Below are 18497 nucleotides of genomic sequence, written 5' to 3'. Positions count from 1 at the left end.
CCCAGAGTACAAGACAGCAATCTTAGAGAGGATAAAGTCTTCCCATAGTAGTAACCATTGGCTCCCCGACATGTTCCTTTGAGTAAGTTCAGCAAAATTTATTGGGTAGGCACTGTGCTAGGTGCCTGGGGTATAAAAAATAATAAAACATGGTCTCTTCTCCCCCAAAGATCACTGTCCATTGACAGAGATAGAAGTGCATATAATTTCAAAATAATGGTGCTAAATGGTGAGAGAGGTCTGGCCAGAGTGTATGAAAGCAGAGGGGAGCTTCACCCAATGAAAGGGCAATTAAGCCCTGGCTGTGTGGCTCATTTGGTTGGAGCATTATCCCATTCACCAAAAGGTTGTGGGTTCAATTCCCAGTTGGGGCACCGGTTCAATCCACAGTTGGGCACATACAGGAGCCAACTGATCTCTCTCTCTCTCTCTCTCTCTCTCTCTCTCTCTCTCTCTCAAAATCAATAAACATATCTTCAGGTGAGGATTTTAAAAAAGGAAAGAAAGGATAAGTAAAGCTTATGAGAATAAGGCTGTCACCTGAACTGAATCTTGAAGGCCACTATATCCTAGCTAGTCCCAAAAGAGTTGTAAAAGGAATTTTAGGAAACAAGAACAGCATGAATAAAGAAACAAAGGCCTTATGTCCCTATCTCACTTTTTAGAAAAACTGGAAACAATTAATAGCTACTTATTTTTTATTATTGGTTTCAGAGAGGAAGGGAGAGGGAAAGAGAGATAGAAACATCAATGATGAGAGAATCATTGGTCGACTGCCTCCTGCACGCCCCCTACTGGGGATCGAGCCCGAAACCCAGGCATGTGCCCTTGACTGGAATGGAACCTGGGACCCTTCAGTCCACAGGCCGATGCTTGCTTTATCCACTGAGCCAAACCAGCTAGGGCAATAACTACTCTTAAGTGGAATAAATGTCAAATCACATCTATACCTAAAATTAGTACAATATTGTATGTTAACTATATTAAAATAAATAAGAAAAATTACAATTTCTTCCCTTGAGGAACTCAGAATCTGGGGCAAGAAGAAAAAAAAAAAAGAACAATGACAACAAAAAAATCCTTGAAAATGTACTTCCATCATCCTCAGTTTACAGATGAGGAAATTAAAGCATTGAGAAGTTAACTTGAAACCAGGATTTGTGTCTAGGCCATTTGGTTTTTGCCTTCCACTGTAGATTATATCTCATTGTAAATATTTGCACCCAACAAATCTATATTTAATTCATCTAGTTTTCAGACTTATTATCATGACATTTATGATTAGTGTAGATCTGTCTACATTTATTTAACTAACAGCCAAAAAGAACAAAGATGATCAAGATTACCCAATGGCAAAGCCAGTGATAAGCAAGTCCCCTCACTAAAATATACGTCTAAGAATGGCATTGACCAAAATGAAGTCTCTCAAGCACTCAGATATAACTTATAAAATGCACAAGTGATAAGTTTTTTTTCTTGTTTTCAACTTGATAGCTGCAGGTTAGTGGTTCTCAAACATTTTTTGTATGTCACAGTCTTACCTGGGGAACTTATTAAAAATATAGTTGCTGGGCCCCATTTCACATGTATGCCAGAATTACTGTGGTAGGGCTTGGGTTACTGTATTATTAACAAATTCATGAGATGATTTCATTCCATTCCAATTCTACTTCTCCTATTCTTCATTACTTTCTCTTCCCCATTCTCCAAGGCCTGTTAATATTTTTGAGTACCTACTATAGGACAAGTACAGAGTTCTCTGGGTTGGGTATACAGCAGTGAAAAAGACAAAACAAAGCCCCTGCCCTGATGAGGAGAGATAATAAACACAAAGACAAATGAATAAGGGTCACAGTGATAAAGAGCTTGACTAATGGGATCAAAACAAATGTAGATTTGACGCAAGGTTCTTCCTCTTCCTAGCTGTGTGACCTTGGGCAAGTTACTTAATTGTTCAAGAGTCTGTAAAAACTGTACTAATAATATTCCCTGCTCAGGGCTGTTGTACAGATTGAATAAGATAATGCACATAATGTACTTAGCAGGGTGCCTGGTACATTGTCCAAAGTCAGTTAACTCTTATTATTTTGCAAGCATCAGCATTATAAAGTTTAATTATTTTGCCAATATTGCCATCAATATTGAGTTCAGTTTCTTTGTTTACTCAACATTCAACAAACAGCATTTTAGAAATGTTCATGTATCTCTAAGGCATTTCCCCTACCACAGTTGTGTTTCCTGGGCAGTTCCTGTATCATACCTAGCTTCAAATTGCTGAACAAGGAAGAGATATCAACAACAAAGTCCACCAAGGCTCCCAGCTCCTCAATTAGGTATCCGAGTAGTTCCATAGGTTGGACAGAGTTAAGAATTTTATGAAACCTCACCAATACAATAAGTGGAAGTTAAAAAATAAAAAACAACCATGAACTAAGTAGAAGAGCATAGGGACCAACAGCCAACATTATGAGGTAGATCTATAAGAGATATGCAAAAATAATATGTCCTTCCTAGTTATTGGGGCAAGAACATTCACATATGTAATTCTCTGTTCTTGTGCCCCAAAACAAATTTGCTAGGAATGTTAATCTCATTTGACTGATATGTAAACAAAGGCTCAAAGAATTCAAATGAATAGCCCAAGTTCACTCTGCTAGTTGGTGGAAGGACAAGCCCAGGTCTTCAGACTCTTATGCAGCATCTCTCACTAATAGATAGAATTTTATTTTATTTTATTTTATTATTTATTTTAATACTAGAGGCCCGGTGCACAAAATTCATGCACAGGGTTGTGTGTCCCTCAGCCCAGCCTACACCCTCTCCAATCTGGGACCCCTCAAGGGATGTCCGACTGCCCGATAGGATCGGGCCTAAACGGGCAGTCAGACATCCCTCTCACAATCCAGGACTGCTGGCTCCCAACTGCTCACCTGCCTGCCTTCCTGATTGCCCCTAACTGCTTCTGCCTGCCAACCTGATCACCCCCTAACCACTCCCCTGCCAGCCTGATTGATGCGTAACTGCTCCCCTGCCAGCCTGTTTGCCCCTAACTGCCCTCCTCTGCAGGCCTGGTCCCCCCCAACTGCTCTCCCCTGCAGGCCTGGGTCCCCCCCAACTGTCCTTCCCTGCAGGCCCGGTCGCCCTCAACTTCCCTCCTCTGCCAGCCTGGTCACCCCTAACTGCCCTCCCCTGCAGGCTTGATCACCCCCAACTGCCCTCCCTTGCAGGCCTGGTCCCTCCCAACTGCCCTCCCCTGCTGGCCTGATCGCCCACAACTGCCCTCCCCTGCTGGCCAACTTGTGTCCACATGGTAGCAGGATCTTTGACCACATAGGGGCAGCCATCTTGTGTGTTGGAGTGACAGTCAATTTGCATATTACTCTTTTATTAGATAAGATAGAGGCCTGGTGCATGGGTGGGGGCCAGCTGGTTTGCCCTGAAGAGTGTCCCGGATCAGGGTGGGGGTTCCCTTGGAGCGTGGGGCGACCTGGGTGAGGGACCTGTGGTGGTTTGCAGGCCGGCCACGTCCCCTGGCGACCCAAGTGGAGGCCCTGGTATCTGGGATTTATTTATCTTCTATAATTGAAACTTTGTAGCCTGGAGTGGAGCCAAGCCTCCTGCTCGCTCCATGGCTGCAGCCATTTTTGTTGGGATTTATTTATCTTCTATAGTTGAAACTTTGTAGCCTTGAGTGGAGGCCTGGGCCCGCCAGGATGTGCAGAAAGCTTGGCTTCCTCCATTGCCGGGGGCAACTCAAGCCTCCTGCTCTCTCCAGCTCCGTGGCTGCTCGCTCCGTGGCCGTAGCCATCTTGGTTGGGGTTAATTTGCATACTTGCTCCTGATTGGCTGGTGGGCATGGCTTGTGGGTGTAGCGGAGTGATGGTTAATTTGCGTATTATCCTTTTATTAGATAGGATGTTTTTATTGATTTGGAGGGGGGAGAGAGAGATAGAAGCATCGATGATGAGAGAGAATCATCGATTGGCTGCCTCCTGAATGACCCCTATTGGGGATTGAGCCTGCAACCTGGGCGTGTGCCCTTGACTGGAATTGAACCCAGGACCCTTCTGTCCACACACTGAGTCAAACCAGCTAGGGCAACTTTATTTTATTTTTCACAGAAACATTTAAAATGCTTAATCCACCCACATTTAATATTTCTTATTCTTTGTTTTTAATGTGCCCAAAGTATAAAATGCAAATAAACTTTGGTTCCATTTAAATGCCATTTACAGTATTTGTTTTTGCACTAGTCACAATTGTAATTTTATATTTGTTTATGTGATAACTTGATTAAGGTCTGTCTCTGCTGCTACATCAAGTTGGACCTTGTCCATTTTTATCTATCATAATAAGTGATCAAAATGTACTTGATGAATGAATGAATGATCCACTGCTGTTGATTACAGCCAGAAGGGAGGTCATAGGCATGTGGGTGGGTTTAGCCTTTGCTTTAAGCAGAAGCAGAAATTCTAGCAGCATTTAACATGGAAACACTGAAGATGGGAAAAGGAATTACTTTTTAGTTGCTGGAGAGAATGAATTTGCTTGTACTGGTCTTAGTTATTTAAGCTCAAGGACAGGCTGATCTAAGCAGAGCAGATACAGTTGCTAAGCAGTTGTCTACAGGTTATAGTGAAGTCGAGATTGTATAATTGATAAATCTCTACAAAAAAAGAATGGAGGGCAGTTTCTTTTTTTTATGTTTTTTTTTTAATTGGTTTCAGAGAGGAGGGGAGAAGGAGAGATAGAAACATCAATGATGAGAGAGAATCATTGATCAGCTTCCTCCCACAACCCGGCCATGTGCCCTTGGCCGGAACCCTTCAGTCCACAGGCTGACGCTCTATCCACTGAGCCAAACCGGCTAGGGCTTGAGAGCAGTTTATTAATGTGTGGTCCTCAACAGTCTAAATCAGAATAGCTAGGCAGTTTGAGAAGACAGATTCCTGCACCTAGACCTTCAAATTGGGGGAGGGGAATGCAAAAATCTGTATGTTTAACAAGCTCCTCAAGTAATTCTCACTTCCACAGTTTAAGAACCCCTGGGGTGGAATAACAATAGACCACCTGAAGGTCTAAAACTCCTCTAAGGCAAAGCCAGTATTATAAAGTGAGAAGGGAAACCTACAAGAGACTAAAATAGCAACCTGAGAGCCAGGGTTAGAGTCCTTGTTAGGAACTGAGGTAGGTGAAAGTTTAAGAACAAGGACATAGCTAAAAAGTGTTCAGTGTAACAGAGATGTCAAGAATGAAGGTAGAAAAGAAAGGAAAAAAAAAAGAATGAAGGTAGAGAAATGTTGTGCAAAGGTAGAGATGAAATCTAGAGTTTGTGGGACCTGGACCTCTCCTGCAAGACCCAACTCAAAGCATTTCTTCTCTAGGGATGTATTTCCTCCTCCTCTGGACCAAGTTCATCAATCTTTGTGGTACGTAATTCTATTATAGCATTTTACCTATTGTACTGAAATTCTGTTTTCTTCCTCATTAGAAATACCTGATTTCCTTCCTCAGACTGAGATTTCCTTGAAGGCAGGAACTGTCTTATTCCTTTTCAAATCCCCAATGTCTGGCATAATACCTGGCATATAAAAAATATCTGCAAATGCCTGCTGAATGAGTGATCAGAGAGCAATTGGAAGCAAAGAACACAGTCTGGCAGTGAAGGTAGAGGAATCCTATGTGTTTAAAAGCAAACGAGAGCCAGGCAATTGATGCTGCTGGAGCAAGGAATAAGTAGAAAATCAGTTCTTCCAGAGCACAGAAGAGATGTGATTAAAACCACAGCTTTAGCTTTAAAAATCAGAAGGACAATTCTTTCTGTGAGTCTTGAAGGAAGCAAAAAAGGATGGGTGTAGAAGATATTGCTTAGCTCAGAAGGCCCTACTCAGTTAGGAAGTTAGGCCTTTGCTGAGAATGAGGTACAGTAAGTGGTATCTAGAGCTTGAAGAAAAGGCAGGAAGAGCGTTGGTGGAAGTGTAGTGGTAGATCAGTAAGAGATTAAGAGTTCCTATGCTATATCCTCAGGCATTGTTAAGAGCCTGTTATCACAATCTGACTCCTTTCTGTAGCCCTTGAAATAACAGGCTGCATCTATCAGTTGTGCTAATTGGAACTGGCTACCAGACTTGGGGTCTGAAACTAAAAATTTGGGGTTTCCAACTTTTAAGGCACTTACCACAGTCCATCTCCTTTGATAGCTATTTGTCTTTTCCTTGTTAGACTGTAAAGAGGTGAGGGCAAAGGCTGTGTCTTATTCACTGTTGTGTTGTACCTTAGCATAGTGCTTTGTACATAATAGGCAGAGGATGTCTACACCAGGCACACATCTCTAATATAACATTTATCACATCATACTGTGTATTTGTTTTTCTGTCTGCCTTTATAGACCATGAGCTCAAGGTCAGGAGTCAATCTATGTCTCTCTTGTGTTTGGAAATTAGTTTTGCAGATGTTTATTGAATCAAATTTTGTTGAAATGAATGCATGGATGATAGAATGAATAAAAGATAGCAAAATGTGGGAGTGTTGGGAAAAATCTAAAAAAAACAAAAGTGGATAGGCACTACATTTTGTTACTGACACAATCATCAGTCTCATTTTGACATCAGTAAGTGTGTAAAGCTGGTAGAAAATTATACTCAAGGACTTGTTTTCAAATACACTGTAAATGTTTGGATATACATTCTGCGTCTTGGTAAATCTCAAGCCACTCCCTTTCATGGTACAGGGCCTGGGTGAAAGGGGTAAGGGTACCATGCAGTTAAATGACTGCTAATATGGTACCTGCTTGTATGGGATACAATGTTACCCCAATGTGTTTACTATTTCCTTAAGGATTACAATTTAGCCAAAACCGGTTTGGCTCAGTGGATAGAGCGTCGGCCTGCGGACTGAAAGGTCCCAGGTTCGATTCCGGTCAAGGGCATGTACCTTGGTTGCGGGCACATCCCCAGTAGGGGGTGTGCAGGAGGCAGCTGATTGATGTTTCTCTCTCATCGATGTTTCTAGCTTTCTATCCCTCTCCCTTCCTCTCTGTAAAAAATCAATAAAATATATTTTTAAAAAAAAAGGATTACAATTTAAGGCTGACATTGCAGGGGGAAATATGAAGAATGAAACAACATTGTATCAAAGCAATGGAAAGCCACTGCCTCCCCTTCTGTCAGGAAAAGTAGCTACTTAAAGGGCATCTTTAAATTTTCATTTGTTTGTTAGGGCTCCCCCCCCCAGCCCTCTTAAACCACGAGCTAGCACTAGTGAGCCAAGTAGAAAATAATATAAGCTGACCCTTATATAGAGCATACTGTATGCCCAAGTATTATTCTATGTAATTTACATATGTTAACTCATTTCTCTAATTTCTCATTACAACCTTAGGAGATTTGGACTTGTTGAAATTGAGGGAGAGAGAAGAAATGCACCGTGATCAAGGTCCTAGAGCTAGAGTGGGGGAGCTGGGATTCAAACCCAAGCATCCTTTCTTCATACATCAAAGAGGTAAGTGTTCGTTTAAATGTCTGATTTACCTGTGTGAGTTGTAAAAAAAAAACCACACACACAAAAACAAAACAAAACAAAACAAACCACTTATCTTTTCTGATTATGATAATGTCAGCATTTATAGAGGGCCTATTATATGCCAGGGACGTTAATACACACTTGCATTATTTCATTTCTTCCTCACAATAAACCCTTTAGATACTATATTTTATCCCCATTTTAAAGACAGAAAATTAAGGTACAGAGATTAAAATGATTCACCCAAGGATTGAAATTGAGGCAGACTCCACTACCAGCTTCTCAGTCTTTCCTGGCAGTAAAATGCGAGAACGGAGGACCTCAAAGTGATGCCATGAGAGTACAATGAAATAATGGATGTGAAAAGGCCTCGGTGAACAAGTGCAAGGGATAAGGCCTACCCATATGAATCACTGTTGAAAACTGGTTACCCAGGGTCCCTACCCAATGGTTTCTGGTCCTAACCCTGCTTCTTCTTCGCCCAACCCACAGTTACAGCTTTGAATCTCTTTCTCTGTCTCGTTGGATCCTGCCCCCAAACACTTGGCTGAGCGATGGACCGGAGAATAGAAGGTACGCGCGCGCGAGCAGGAGGCGGGGCCTGTTGCCCAGCTCCTAACTGGGGGCGGTGTCTGCACATGCGCTGTGGTTCTGCGGCTTCAGTTGTCCCTTCACTACAGCCAATCAGAACCCGCGGCGCGTTCAGGCGTATAACGCCCTTTGAGTCGTTGCGTGCTGGGGGGAGCGACGTAAGGGCACTCTGCGAGCTCGTCTCCTCGAATGAAAGGAAACAACCTCCGGCGACAGAGCCCCGCTCTGAGGCGCTGCTGGAGAACCGAGACCGACTTCTTTCTCTTTCCCCTCATTGGCGCTTCTCCCCTGCCGTTCGCCTCTGGGCCCCGCCGGTGAGTCCCCACAGTACCCGGGGGCCCCCCATTCTACGCCTGGCGGGAGAAGACAAGGAGGATGGCGGTAGCCAGGCCGCCGCCCCTGCCCGTTGTTAAGGGGGACTCTTGGTGGTCTCGCTTTATTGTCGGGGACCCCAGAAGCGCCGCTCATTGAAGGCGCTTGGCTTGGAGGCTGCTGAGAAAAGTAATTTGGAGAAGCTAAGGGAGAGGTTAGGCTTAAGCCTAGACTTCGGGGGAGGGAGCGCAACATTTAGGGAGGAAAAATACTGGGTATTTCTAGTCTTTGCCATTGCTTAGTACATATTTGGGAAGGAGGGAGACTCCCAGTTTGGGAAGAGTAAGAGGAAGAATTGTTAGGATGGCAAGAAGGTTAGCCTTACAGAAAGAGGAAAAACTCCGGGGTGGGGGATTAGGGATGAAACCAAGACTTAGAGGGCGAACTCCTAGGAGAGGAGGGTTAAGGAAAGTGGTAGGATGATATTTTCCTGGATTCCGGTGGATTGGAAAAGGACAGTTAGGGGACCCTGACTTTACGACAGAAAGGAACCTGCTAAAGTGCTTTAGAAGAAGATAGTTTTGCGAGTTTATCTAGCGCTAGATTAGAGGGAGATCTTGGAGCCTAGTGTGTATTGAATAAATAACGGAGAGGATCCGGTACGTTATGGGTACTATCCTTTATTATATGCACGAACAGCACGGCGTTCTTTTGAAATTTCTTCGTTTCGTTATTCTGTGTGGAAGTTGAAAAATCCTTTAGTAATTGAAAAACCCTTTCTTTTCATCGGCTTATGGACTTAATATCAGGTCTTATTCATACAGATCAAATTCTTTCTCTACCCTTGGGTTTGAAACAACTGGAAAATTCCTTCAGTTTCCTTTTGAATAACCGCAAGAAGCAGTGCGAAGCATGTAATATCGTGCAACCAAATTCAGGTGCCCTTCCGGTTCATTTCTTATTCGTTTATTTCTCTTCACTGTAACTTTCCTGACATAAATACTGCTTTTGTGGGGATCACATTTATATATTTTAATCTGTATATTTCAACTGGCTTGAGTGTAGAATTGTTTGATCTTCTGGTACTGCAGTTTTTGTTTGTTTTTCTGTGAAAATGGTCTTTCAGATACCAGACATTGAATGTGCTCTCGAGTTAGCTCTTGAATGCTCTCCTTGATGTTTCAGTTTATTTCTACCTTGGTGTTTCACAGCATCTTGGAAAATCAGAAATGCATTGGTTGTTTCAGCTTAACTAATCGTGCTTTTATATTTTTCAGACATTTAAATTGTTTTTCACTGCTATTATCTTTGCCTCTTTATTTCTGCTTTATAACATTGCCTATAATGTTATGTTTCTTTAATGGAAAAGGTTTCATTGTTGGGTGAAGGCATCAAACTTTGATCTTTGCATGCCCTGAAAAACATTTTAAACTAAAATTAAAATGCCATATAGCTGTGTGAATTATTATGAACCCCTTAATATTGGTCCTTGGAATGCCCTTATTCTCCTTAACTGGAAGACCATAAATGTGACAGCATTAGGTAAAAATCTGTATTTTTATGATAAAGATATTTTTGCTAGGACTCATTGTTTCCATGATGATCTCCACTTCATGTTTTATAAGGAGGCTGAAAAAAAATAGCAAGATGTGCACAGATGCATTATTTGAATTTTAGTGGAAAAATCCATTCAGTCATTGTACATTGGGGAAAGTTTTTTATTGGTTTTGTGACTTTTTTGTGTTTCTGTTCATTTTACAAATTATATTTATACTGATTACAGAAAAAATACACTAAAATATCTTTGAATGCAAAATAAAATGTACCTATCTTCTCTTGAATTTTGGGGTCTTTGATAGCCAGAAAAGCAGGTTCTCAAAATTAGGATGAGAAATTTACCTGTTTATAAATTGAAAGAGGCAGAATTCAATATGGATAAAATTCTGAGGGTACCATTTTCAGAATTAATTTCAAGAATAAAAAGTGATTTTCTACTTTAGGAATTTTCTTTATCTTAAGCCGATTTTCTATCTTATGCTAGCTAGCTTTGTATAGAAATTACACATTAATGATGTCTGTACAAATTAGATTCACAATGTGCCATCCTTTCAAATGGCCAAGGATGAGCGGGAGAAATGCTGAATATATTACAGTGGTTTCATAGTGCCTGCTATTGCATAGTAAAAAAAAACAAACTAATTTAGAACACAAATAGCAAATTTTGATGCTATTTATTAATTTGGTGTTTTGCATAGTTAATTCTAAAGATTTTGGCAGCTATATTCTTGATAAAGCAACTGAACACATATTTGCCTGATCAAATGCAAACACACTTCCCCTTTTGTTTCTTTTGTTTCTTTGTTATGTTCTTTTTCCCCCTTTAATCTTAAAAGTGTTTGCTGCCTATTTTCAATCAGTTTCAGAGTTTATAACCAGTGCTATGAATACAGTACCATTCTATGCCATTTGGAAGACTAAGGTATTTAAAATTGGCATTAAAAGTTTGTTAAACTCATCAACACAGAGACATTCAGGGCCTTTGAAGTTTTGTTAAAAAGAAAAATCTAGATATAAATTGATAAGAACTCTTTCTTTGTGACTTCACTTTAAATTTTGATTAAGTATCTGCATTTTTATATTGTCAAGTGCTAAATGGTTTGTAGCTACTACCTTGCTGACATCCAGTGTTACTGTTCTTGGTGACTAAGTGCATCTCAGAAAGCTACAATGTTGTGTTAGTGAGTCTATTTTTCAACATAGTATTATGAAAATATTAAGATATATCAAAAATTGAAAAATATAGTAAATTTTAAGACAAAAATTTGAGATTTTATTCATTGTGATTTATTTTGTGGCAACCTGGTTCCTGAACTGCTTAGTTCTGCTGATTTGGAAAAACTACACAAATCAAGTAACTGATTTTACATTTGTTTAATACTTCTGAAGAATATGTGTTGAGCTTGATGATTTAAATCTGAAACTTTATATGTTAGAGCTTTTCTTCCCTTTTTTGTTTGACTATCCTACCTATAATTATAGTTTGACTGAATTTAAGACTCATTCAGAAATATTTTCCTACCTTTATACAATATTACTAAGTAAATGTGAAATTTATTATATTTAGAATGCTACTTTTAGTTTATAACTTTAATAAGCAGACTTTTGGAGTAAATCTGAGTTAGATAATACAGTTATTTTTATAAATAACTAATTCTTAAAGTTTATATTTTTGAATATACTGTTATAAGCCTATTTTTTTCTTCACTTAAAAATAGAATACAATAGCGAAAATTAACATATTAAAGACATATACATGATTTTTTAACTTGAATGTAATTCAAGTTTAAAAATAAGTTTTCCAAAATCATCATTAAGTACATTTATTTCTTTTTTTGTTTACCAATATGTAAACTTTAAGGAATTATACAGTTATAGAATTCTGTTCATTCTGAGCATTGTGTAGTGTAGTTTTTGCTCTTTTCTTAGATATATAATTTTTTGTTTTCTTGAAGGAGCACCTGCCTATACATGAAAAATATGTTGCATTAATTATGTCAGCAGATGATGAATTTAATATCACAACATTGTACATTTTTTACTTATCCATGCAGAAATAGTTCTAATTCACATATCCCCTAATTTGGGAGCAGTTTGATTTTTCTGAATTACTTCATTAGGTTATACATAAATACATATTTGTTCATTATGGAGGCATCTTAAGTTTTAATAGTGATTTGTTTAAAATCACTAAAAAGCCATTTAAAATGCATATATTAGAACTTAATTAAGACATGAAACAACTTACCTGACTATGTGTACACTGATTTTAAATGAAATTAACCATTTTGTTGCCCTTCTTATTCTCTGTAGCATTTCTTGGGGCTTATAAAGTGGCATTCTAAAGGCAACTTAAAAATCATGTCAAGCTCAGTTGAACAGAAAAAAGGGCCTACGAGACAGCGCAAATGTGGCTTTTGTAAGTCAAATAGAGACAAGGAATGTGGACAGTTACTAATATCTGAAAACCAGAAGGTGGCAGCACACCATAAGTGCATGGTAAGTATACCAGCAGCAACTGAGAGACTTGAAACCCTAAGAATATTAATGAATAGTCCTGAATTCTGAAAGAAAAACTCAGTTAAATTTTTAAGAATATTTCCTTTTAAGTTTAACATCTTATTCACTGTTTCACTGTAATTTCTTTATATATGAACCTTAATTTTTTTTAAATGTAATTTATAGCTCTTTTCATCTGCTTTGGTATCATCACACTCTGATAATGAGAGTCTTGGTGGATTTTCTATTGAAGATGTCCAAAAGGAAATTAAAAGAGGCACAAAGCTGGTAAGTTGGTATTTCTGCCTCTTGAGAATAAAATTTATTTTAAGCTCATTAGGAAAGAAATTGCTTATTTTAAAGTGTATTACCTTATTAACTGAATATAATTTTAAATTGCAGTCTTTTTTTCTCCCCAAACCAGCAAATTTCAAGGCTGGGTTTAACTTACTTACCAATTAACAAAAAAAAGGGAGTGGATCACTTGAAATTATATAATGTTATTAAACAGTGTCACCCCAATAAATTTAATTAAAAATAGCAAATGGAAAAAAGGAAGTGAATCCAATATTCATTTTTTCTTTTTTTTAATGTATTTTTATTGATTTCAGAGAGGAAGGGAGAGAGAGAGATAGAAACATCAATGATGAGTGAGAATCATTAATCAGCTGCCTCCTGCATGCCCCCTACTGGGGATTGAGCCCAAAACCTGGGCATGTGCCCTTGACCGGAATTGAACCTGAGACCTTTTAGCCCACAGACAGGCGTTCTATCCAGTGAGCCAAACAGGCTAGGGCTCATTTTTTCTTTTAAGAAATAATTAAAATCTTCTTGGAGGCTGTATTGACTTAGAAAACAAGCAGTTTGCTTAATTTGAATGTATCATGTGTTAAAGTTTTCATTTGAGTATATTTTCACAATTAAATTTTGATGTGTTTTCACCTGTCATAAAGTAATTGTCATTGCAAATGAAGATGACAGTATTCTTTCAACAGAAAAATGTTAGCAGTTTCTGAACAAAGTATTGAACTGTGATTCAGGTATATAACCCAGTATTTATGACTCTGGATAACTTTGGGTGAGTTTTACAGTTTTTCTGAAGTTATGCTAGAGTAATGTTCCTATAGCTGTCTTCTCTACCAGTAACCAGGTTGGCAAGATACTGTATTATTCTAATGGCAAAGTAGTGTCATTTCAGTTGATATATTTAGGATACATTATGGTTTGCATTAAAACAGTTTCTTTTCATTTGATTTTTTTTCTCATTTGAGCTCCTTATTGAAATTGCATCTGTAAATGTACCTCCAGTGGCTTCACTATGAAGTGTTTCATTATTTTAAAGATTAGAGGCCCGGTGCATGAAAATTCATGCACTGGAACTGACGGGGGTGGGGGGGGCGTGTCACTCAGCCCAGCCTGCCCCCTCTCACAGTCTGGGCGCCCTCAGGGGCAGGAGGTGACCCGGCAATCAGGGGAAGGCAACGCCTCCATCACACCTCTGCTGCTGCCACTGCTGGCAGCACAAGCCTTAGCTGGCCCTGGTTACCTGAGCCTTGGGTGGCCCTGGGAAGCTGGGCAGCCGACATCCGAGGCTTGCCTGCGCCTCGGGCCGGCCCTGGGCAGCTAGGAGGCTGAGGGGACTGGGGGACTCTGGAGGTAGCCTCATGCCTGCCGCCCCTGTGGGGCTGAGGGGACTGGGTGCCGCCATCTTGTGGCTGTGGACACTGCCATCTTTGAGGGATGGGGCAGTCAATTAGCATATTCCCTCCTTATTGTCTGTGAGCAGTGCCATCTTTGAGGGTGGGGCAGTCAATTAGCATATTCCCTCCTTATTGGCTGTGGGCACCGCCATCTTTGAGGGTGGGGCAGAAATTAGCATATTCCCTCATTGTCTGTGGGCACCTCCATCTTTGAGGGCGGGGCAGTCAATTAGCATATTCCCTCCTTATTGGCTGTGGGTGCTGCCATATTTTAGGGTGGGGCAGTTAATTAGCATATTTCCTCCTTATTGGCTGTAGGCGCCGCCATCTTTGCGATGGCATGAGGATAAATTAGCATATTCCCTCTTTATTAGATAGGATGGATTTGACAGAACATATATCTGTGCTCTTAGGAACTAAGTAATCTCATTTCACAAAGAATCTGATGGGAAGTAGAGGCTATCATTTTGATGATCAGGAATAATTTGTTTTGAAAAGTAGTCAATCTTTTAGTATTAGAAAAAACAATATGAAGAAGTTCAAGGACAACATTTGAGATTTGCTTTAAGATAAATAGTCTCAAACCCTAGAATCAGTACTGGCACAGATGGAAATTTAGAAGTCTGTTTTTGTTGTAATGAGATCTTAACTGAAAATGTTTATCTTCCTCACCCCCAAAACTGCAGATACCAATAGAATGCTCCATTTTAATGTGATTTTTATTTGTTTAAATGTGGCTTTAGATTTCTTGTTACTGTGGCTTACTGACTTGAGAACCAGAACAGCATGTTTTTATTTCCTCATCCTTAAAATCAAATTCAGATACAAAGAAAGAATACTATTTACTTGATAGCGGGTGTACTGTAAGCCTTATCAGCCCATTATTTATTCCTTGGCACTACGAAATGCCTGGAAAATGCTTCCACATACTGACTTGTTACAATTTTTTTGTCATGTGTCATGCTATGCTCTAGTTAGAGCAGGAGCAGTTTTGGTCCCTACTGTTACAATATTAACAAACTAGAGACCCGGTGCACGAATTTGTGCACGGGTGGGGTCCCTCAGCCTGGCCTGTGATCAAGGTTGGCCAGCCAGGGGGAGGGGCCACAGGAGGTTGGCTGGCCATGGGAAGTTGGCTGTGGGAGCGCACTGACCACCAGGGGGCAGCTCCCATGTTGAGCTTCTGCCTCCTGGTGATCAGTGCATGTCATAGCTACTGGCTGGTCATCTGGTCATAACAGTCGCTTAGGCTTATATATATATAGATGCAATGCCTAGTTTTATATGAAGCAGCAGCATACATCTGGCAATATTGGTAAATTCAATGGAAATTTAATCTATTTGGACTGTGTGTGAAGAAAGCATCAGAACTTTGTACAGGTTTCACTATTATAAGTTGTTTTGATTAATTTTTTAAATATATTTTATTGATTTTTTTTTTTTTTTTACAGAGAGGAAGGGAGAGGGATAGAGAGTTAGAAACTTTGATGAAAGAGAAACATCAATCAGCTGCCTCCTGCACACCCACTACTGGGAATGTGCCCACAACCAAGGTACATGCCCTTGACTGGAATCGAACCTGAGACCCTTCAGTCCACAGGCCGATGCTCTATCCACTGAGCCAAACTGGTTAGGGCTTGATTAATTTTTTTTTTTTAATATATTTTATTGATTTCTTATAGAGAGGAAGAGAGAGGGACAGAGAGTTAGAAACATTGATGAGAGAGAAACATCGATCAGCTGCCTCTTGCACACTCCCCACTGGGGATGTGCCCGCAACCAAGGTACATGCCCTCGACTGGAATCGAACCTGGGACCCTTGAGTCCGCAGGCCGACGCTCTATCCACTGAGCCAAACCGGTTTCGGCTTGATTAATTTTTAATAGTATAGTGCAGTGGTTGGCAAACTCATTAGTCAACAGAGCCAAATATCAACAGTACAACGATTGAAATTTCTTTTGAGAGCCAAATTTTTTAAACTTAAACTTCTTCTAACGCCACTTCTTCAAAATAGACTCTCCCAGGCCGTGGTATTTTGTGGAAGAGCCACACTCAAGGGGCCAAAGAGCCGCATGTGGCTTGTGAGCCGCAGTTTGCCGACCACAGGTATAGTGTATGGAGTTGATTCCCCCCTCCTCAAGTGTAGTGAGTTATACATAATGTATTCCTTGATCTAGGGAGTGGAACAATATTGGAGATAAAGACCACAAACTATAGTAAAAGTTTTGGATTTGAATCCCAGCTTTGTCACTTATTAGTTGGTTGACCCTGGGCAAATTATTTACTTCTCTACACCATGTTTTCATCACCTGCCAAAAGAAGATAACAACAGTACTTGTACTTTTTTCACAGGGATAATGTGAGAATTAAGAGGGAGACTATACAGGACTAAGCATGATGCCTGGCATCTGGTTAGGACTTGATAAATAGTAGACACCATTCTAGGTATTAATTTTAAATAATAAGATACTGTTAATATTATCATAGGCTAATGAAAAGCATGCTGGGCTTGGAAGTCATAGAGTCTAGTTTTTAAATAAATCTGCTGCTGATACATTATGTAACTTTAGATAAGTCATTAACTTATTTGTCTTTTCACCCGTGGTAAACAGATAATGCTGTATCACTGCTTACTAAACAGTGATGTTGCATAACAAAAAGTGCTATAAAATATACAGAGTTGCCTTAGCAAAGGTGTTTTGAAGCCATGTTGAGGCTGTGGGCATCTGGCATTGAAGAAAAATGGAGCCCGAGTATGTAATTTTGCTCCTTTTCTTCCTCCCAAAATGTCAAAATTTAAATAACTTACGTAGGGGATAGGACTAGAGTAGCATTTATATGTTTAACATTGAAATTATTTTGAAGTCTCCTTTTAGCCTTTAGTTTTACTCCTTCCATTATATCATTTTATATGAAGTATTATCAAGTAACCAAAATATCACATTTTAGGCTTTTTCTTTTCTTTTTCCTTTGTAGATTTGTCTAAGTAATAAAAGGGCCATAAATCAAATACGAAGGGAGAGAAAACTGAAGAGCTTCATGTAGGTAGACAAGCTACATATAAACTAGATAATCAGCATCCCTAATTGAGTTTTTAAAGCATTTTATCCTGTGAGCATGTTTGTCCTGGCTCCTGTTTATCTAGATTTCTAGGTGAAAAGTAGGTCATGAATACTCATTGAATACAATCGAAAACAGGAGTGCTGGTCCCTGGGTGCTTTCAAGACAGGTTCTAGTCTATATTTGGTGTTGGCTCCAGAGGTGCTCACTTGCCCCAAAGAAGTGTATAGAGAGAAGAGGTTGGGGTTTGATGTGAAAGTGTATATAGGTGGTCAAATGGGTCAGTCTTGAGAGGATGGGAGGTTGCAGTAGAGCAGGAGGTATGGGTATGTGGTTTCTATGTTCATGCTGCCAAAGGCACATTTCCAAGTTTTTCATGTTTGCCACAGGATCAGGGGAGGAAAAACCATTCCAGAAGAACATATTCATCTCTTTTTACATCACCTTTAACTATATAACCCCAAGGTGCACCAGGAGAAATTTGTCAGAGTACTGAGGTTTTTATAATTTGAGACTCTGTTTTTGCAGTTAAGACAGATATATATTTTTCCAGAATGGTTTCCATTTCCTGTTGAAGTCTTCTTATGGAGACACCACATCTGTACCACCTACTCTTATTCTCCAACCATCTAGCCAAGAAATGCAAATTTCCAAGTAAAATTATGAGTTACTACTATTTTCATTTTGTTTAAGGAGACACTTGAAAGCAGTGTATTTGAAGAATGTACTCTTTCTGGATGAAGTTGGTGGTGAGATCATTAAGAGTATCTACATCAGATAGTTACTGTTCTAATTGGTACCTGGGTCAGATATGTCACAGACTCTAGGAACAAAAGGAGTTCAAAAGGCCATTTCATTCTCCTTCCTTACTCCTAGGCAAGACTACCAGAAGCCATCCAACATAAGATTTTTGTCTGTCCTATTCTTAAATATATCAAGAAATTGTAATTCTACCCAAGCAATCCGAAACAGGAGCAGTATTATATAACATTTCAGAGTCGAGAAATTCATCCTTCTGTATAACTGAAATATCTTGCTTAATTAAAGAAATATTTTTATTGATTTTAGAGATTAAAGGAGAGGGAGAGAGAGAAACAATAATAAGAGAGAATCATTGATCAGCTGCTTTCTGCAGGCCCCCCACTGGGGATCAAGCCCACAACCCAGGCATGTGCCCTGACTGGAATTAAACTGTGACTTCCTGGTCATAGTTCAATGCTCAACCACTGAGCCACTTCAGCTGAACTATCTTGCTTA

At 39.7% G+C, this 18497-nt stretch overlaps 1 protein-coding gene and 1 pseudogene across 3 annotated transcripts in view; both read left to right on the top strand.

The window, feature by feature from the left end:
* LOC129149930 (DEP domain-containing protein 4-like) overlaps nt 1–8525 on the top strand; it is a 91770-nt pseudogene extending 83245 nt beyond the window's left edge.
* Nucleotides 8303–18497, top strand: part of PHF6 (PHD finger protein 6) — a 62297-nt gene continuing 52102 nt past the window's right edge. For all 3 annotated transcript variants that reach the window (XM_054729380.1, XM_008156947.3, XM_054729445.1), the window contains exons 1-3: nt 8303–8426; nt 12295–12480; nt 12667–12768. In XM_054729380.1, the coding sequence (XP_054585355.1) occupies nt 12343–12480; nt 12667–12768 (240 nt within the window). In that variant the 5' untranslated portion in view covers nt 8303–8426; nt 12295–12342. The remainder of the gene's footprint in view (nt 8427–12294; nt 12481–12666; nt 12769–18497) is intronic.

The sequence above is a fragment of the Eptesicus fuscus genome, chromosome 1, assembly GCF_027574615.1.
Source record: "Eptesicus fuscus isolate TK198812 chromosome 1, DD_ASM_mEF_20220401, whole genome shotgun sequence".
NCBI lineage: Eukaryota > Metazoa > Chordata > Mammalia > Chiroptera > Vespertilionidae > Eptesicus > Eptesicus fuscus.
This window is presented reverse-complemented; position numbering and strand designations above follow the sequence as displayed.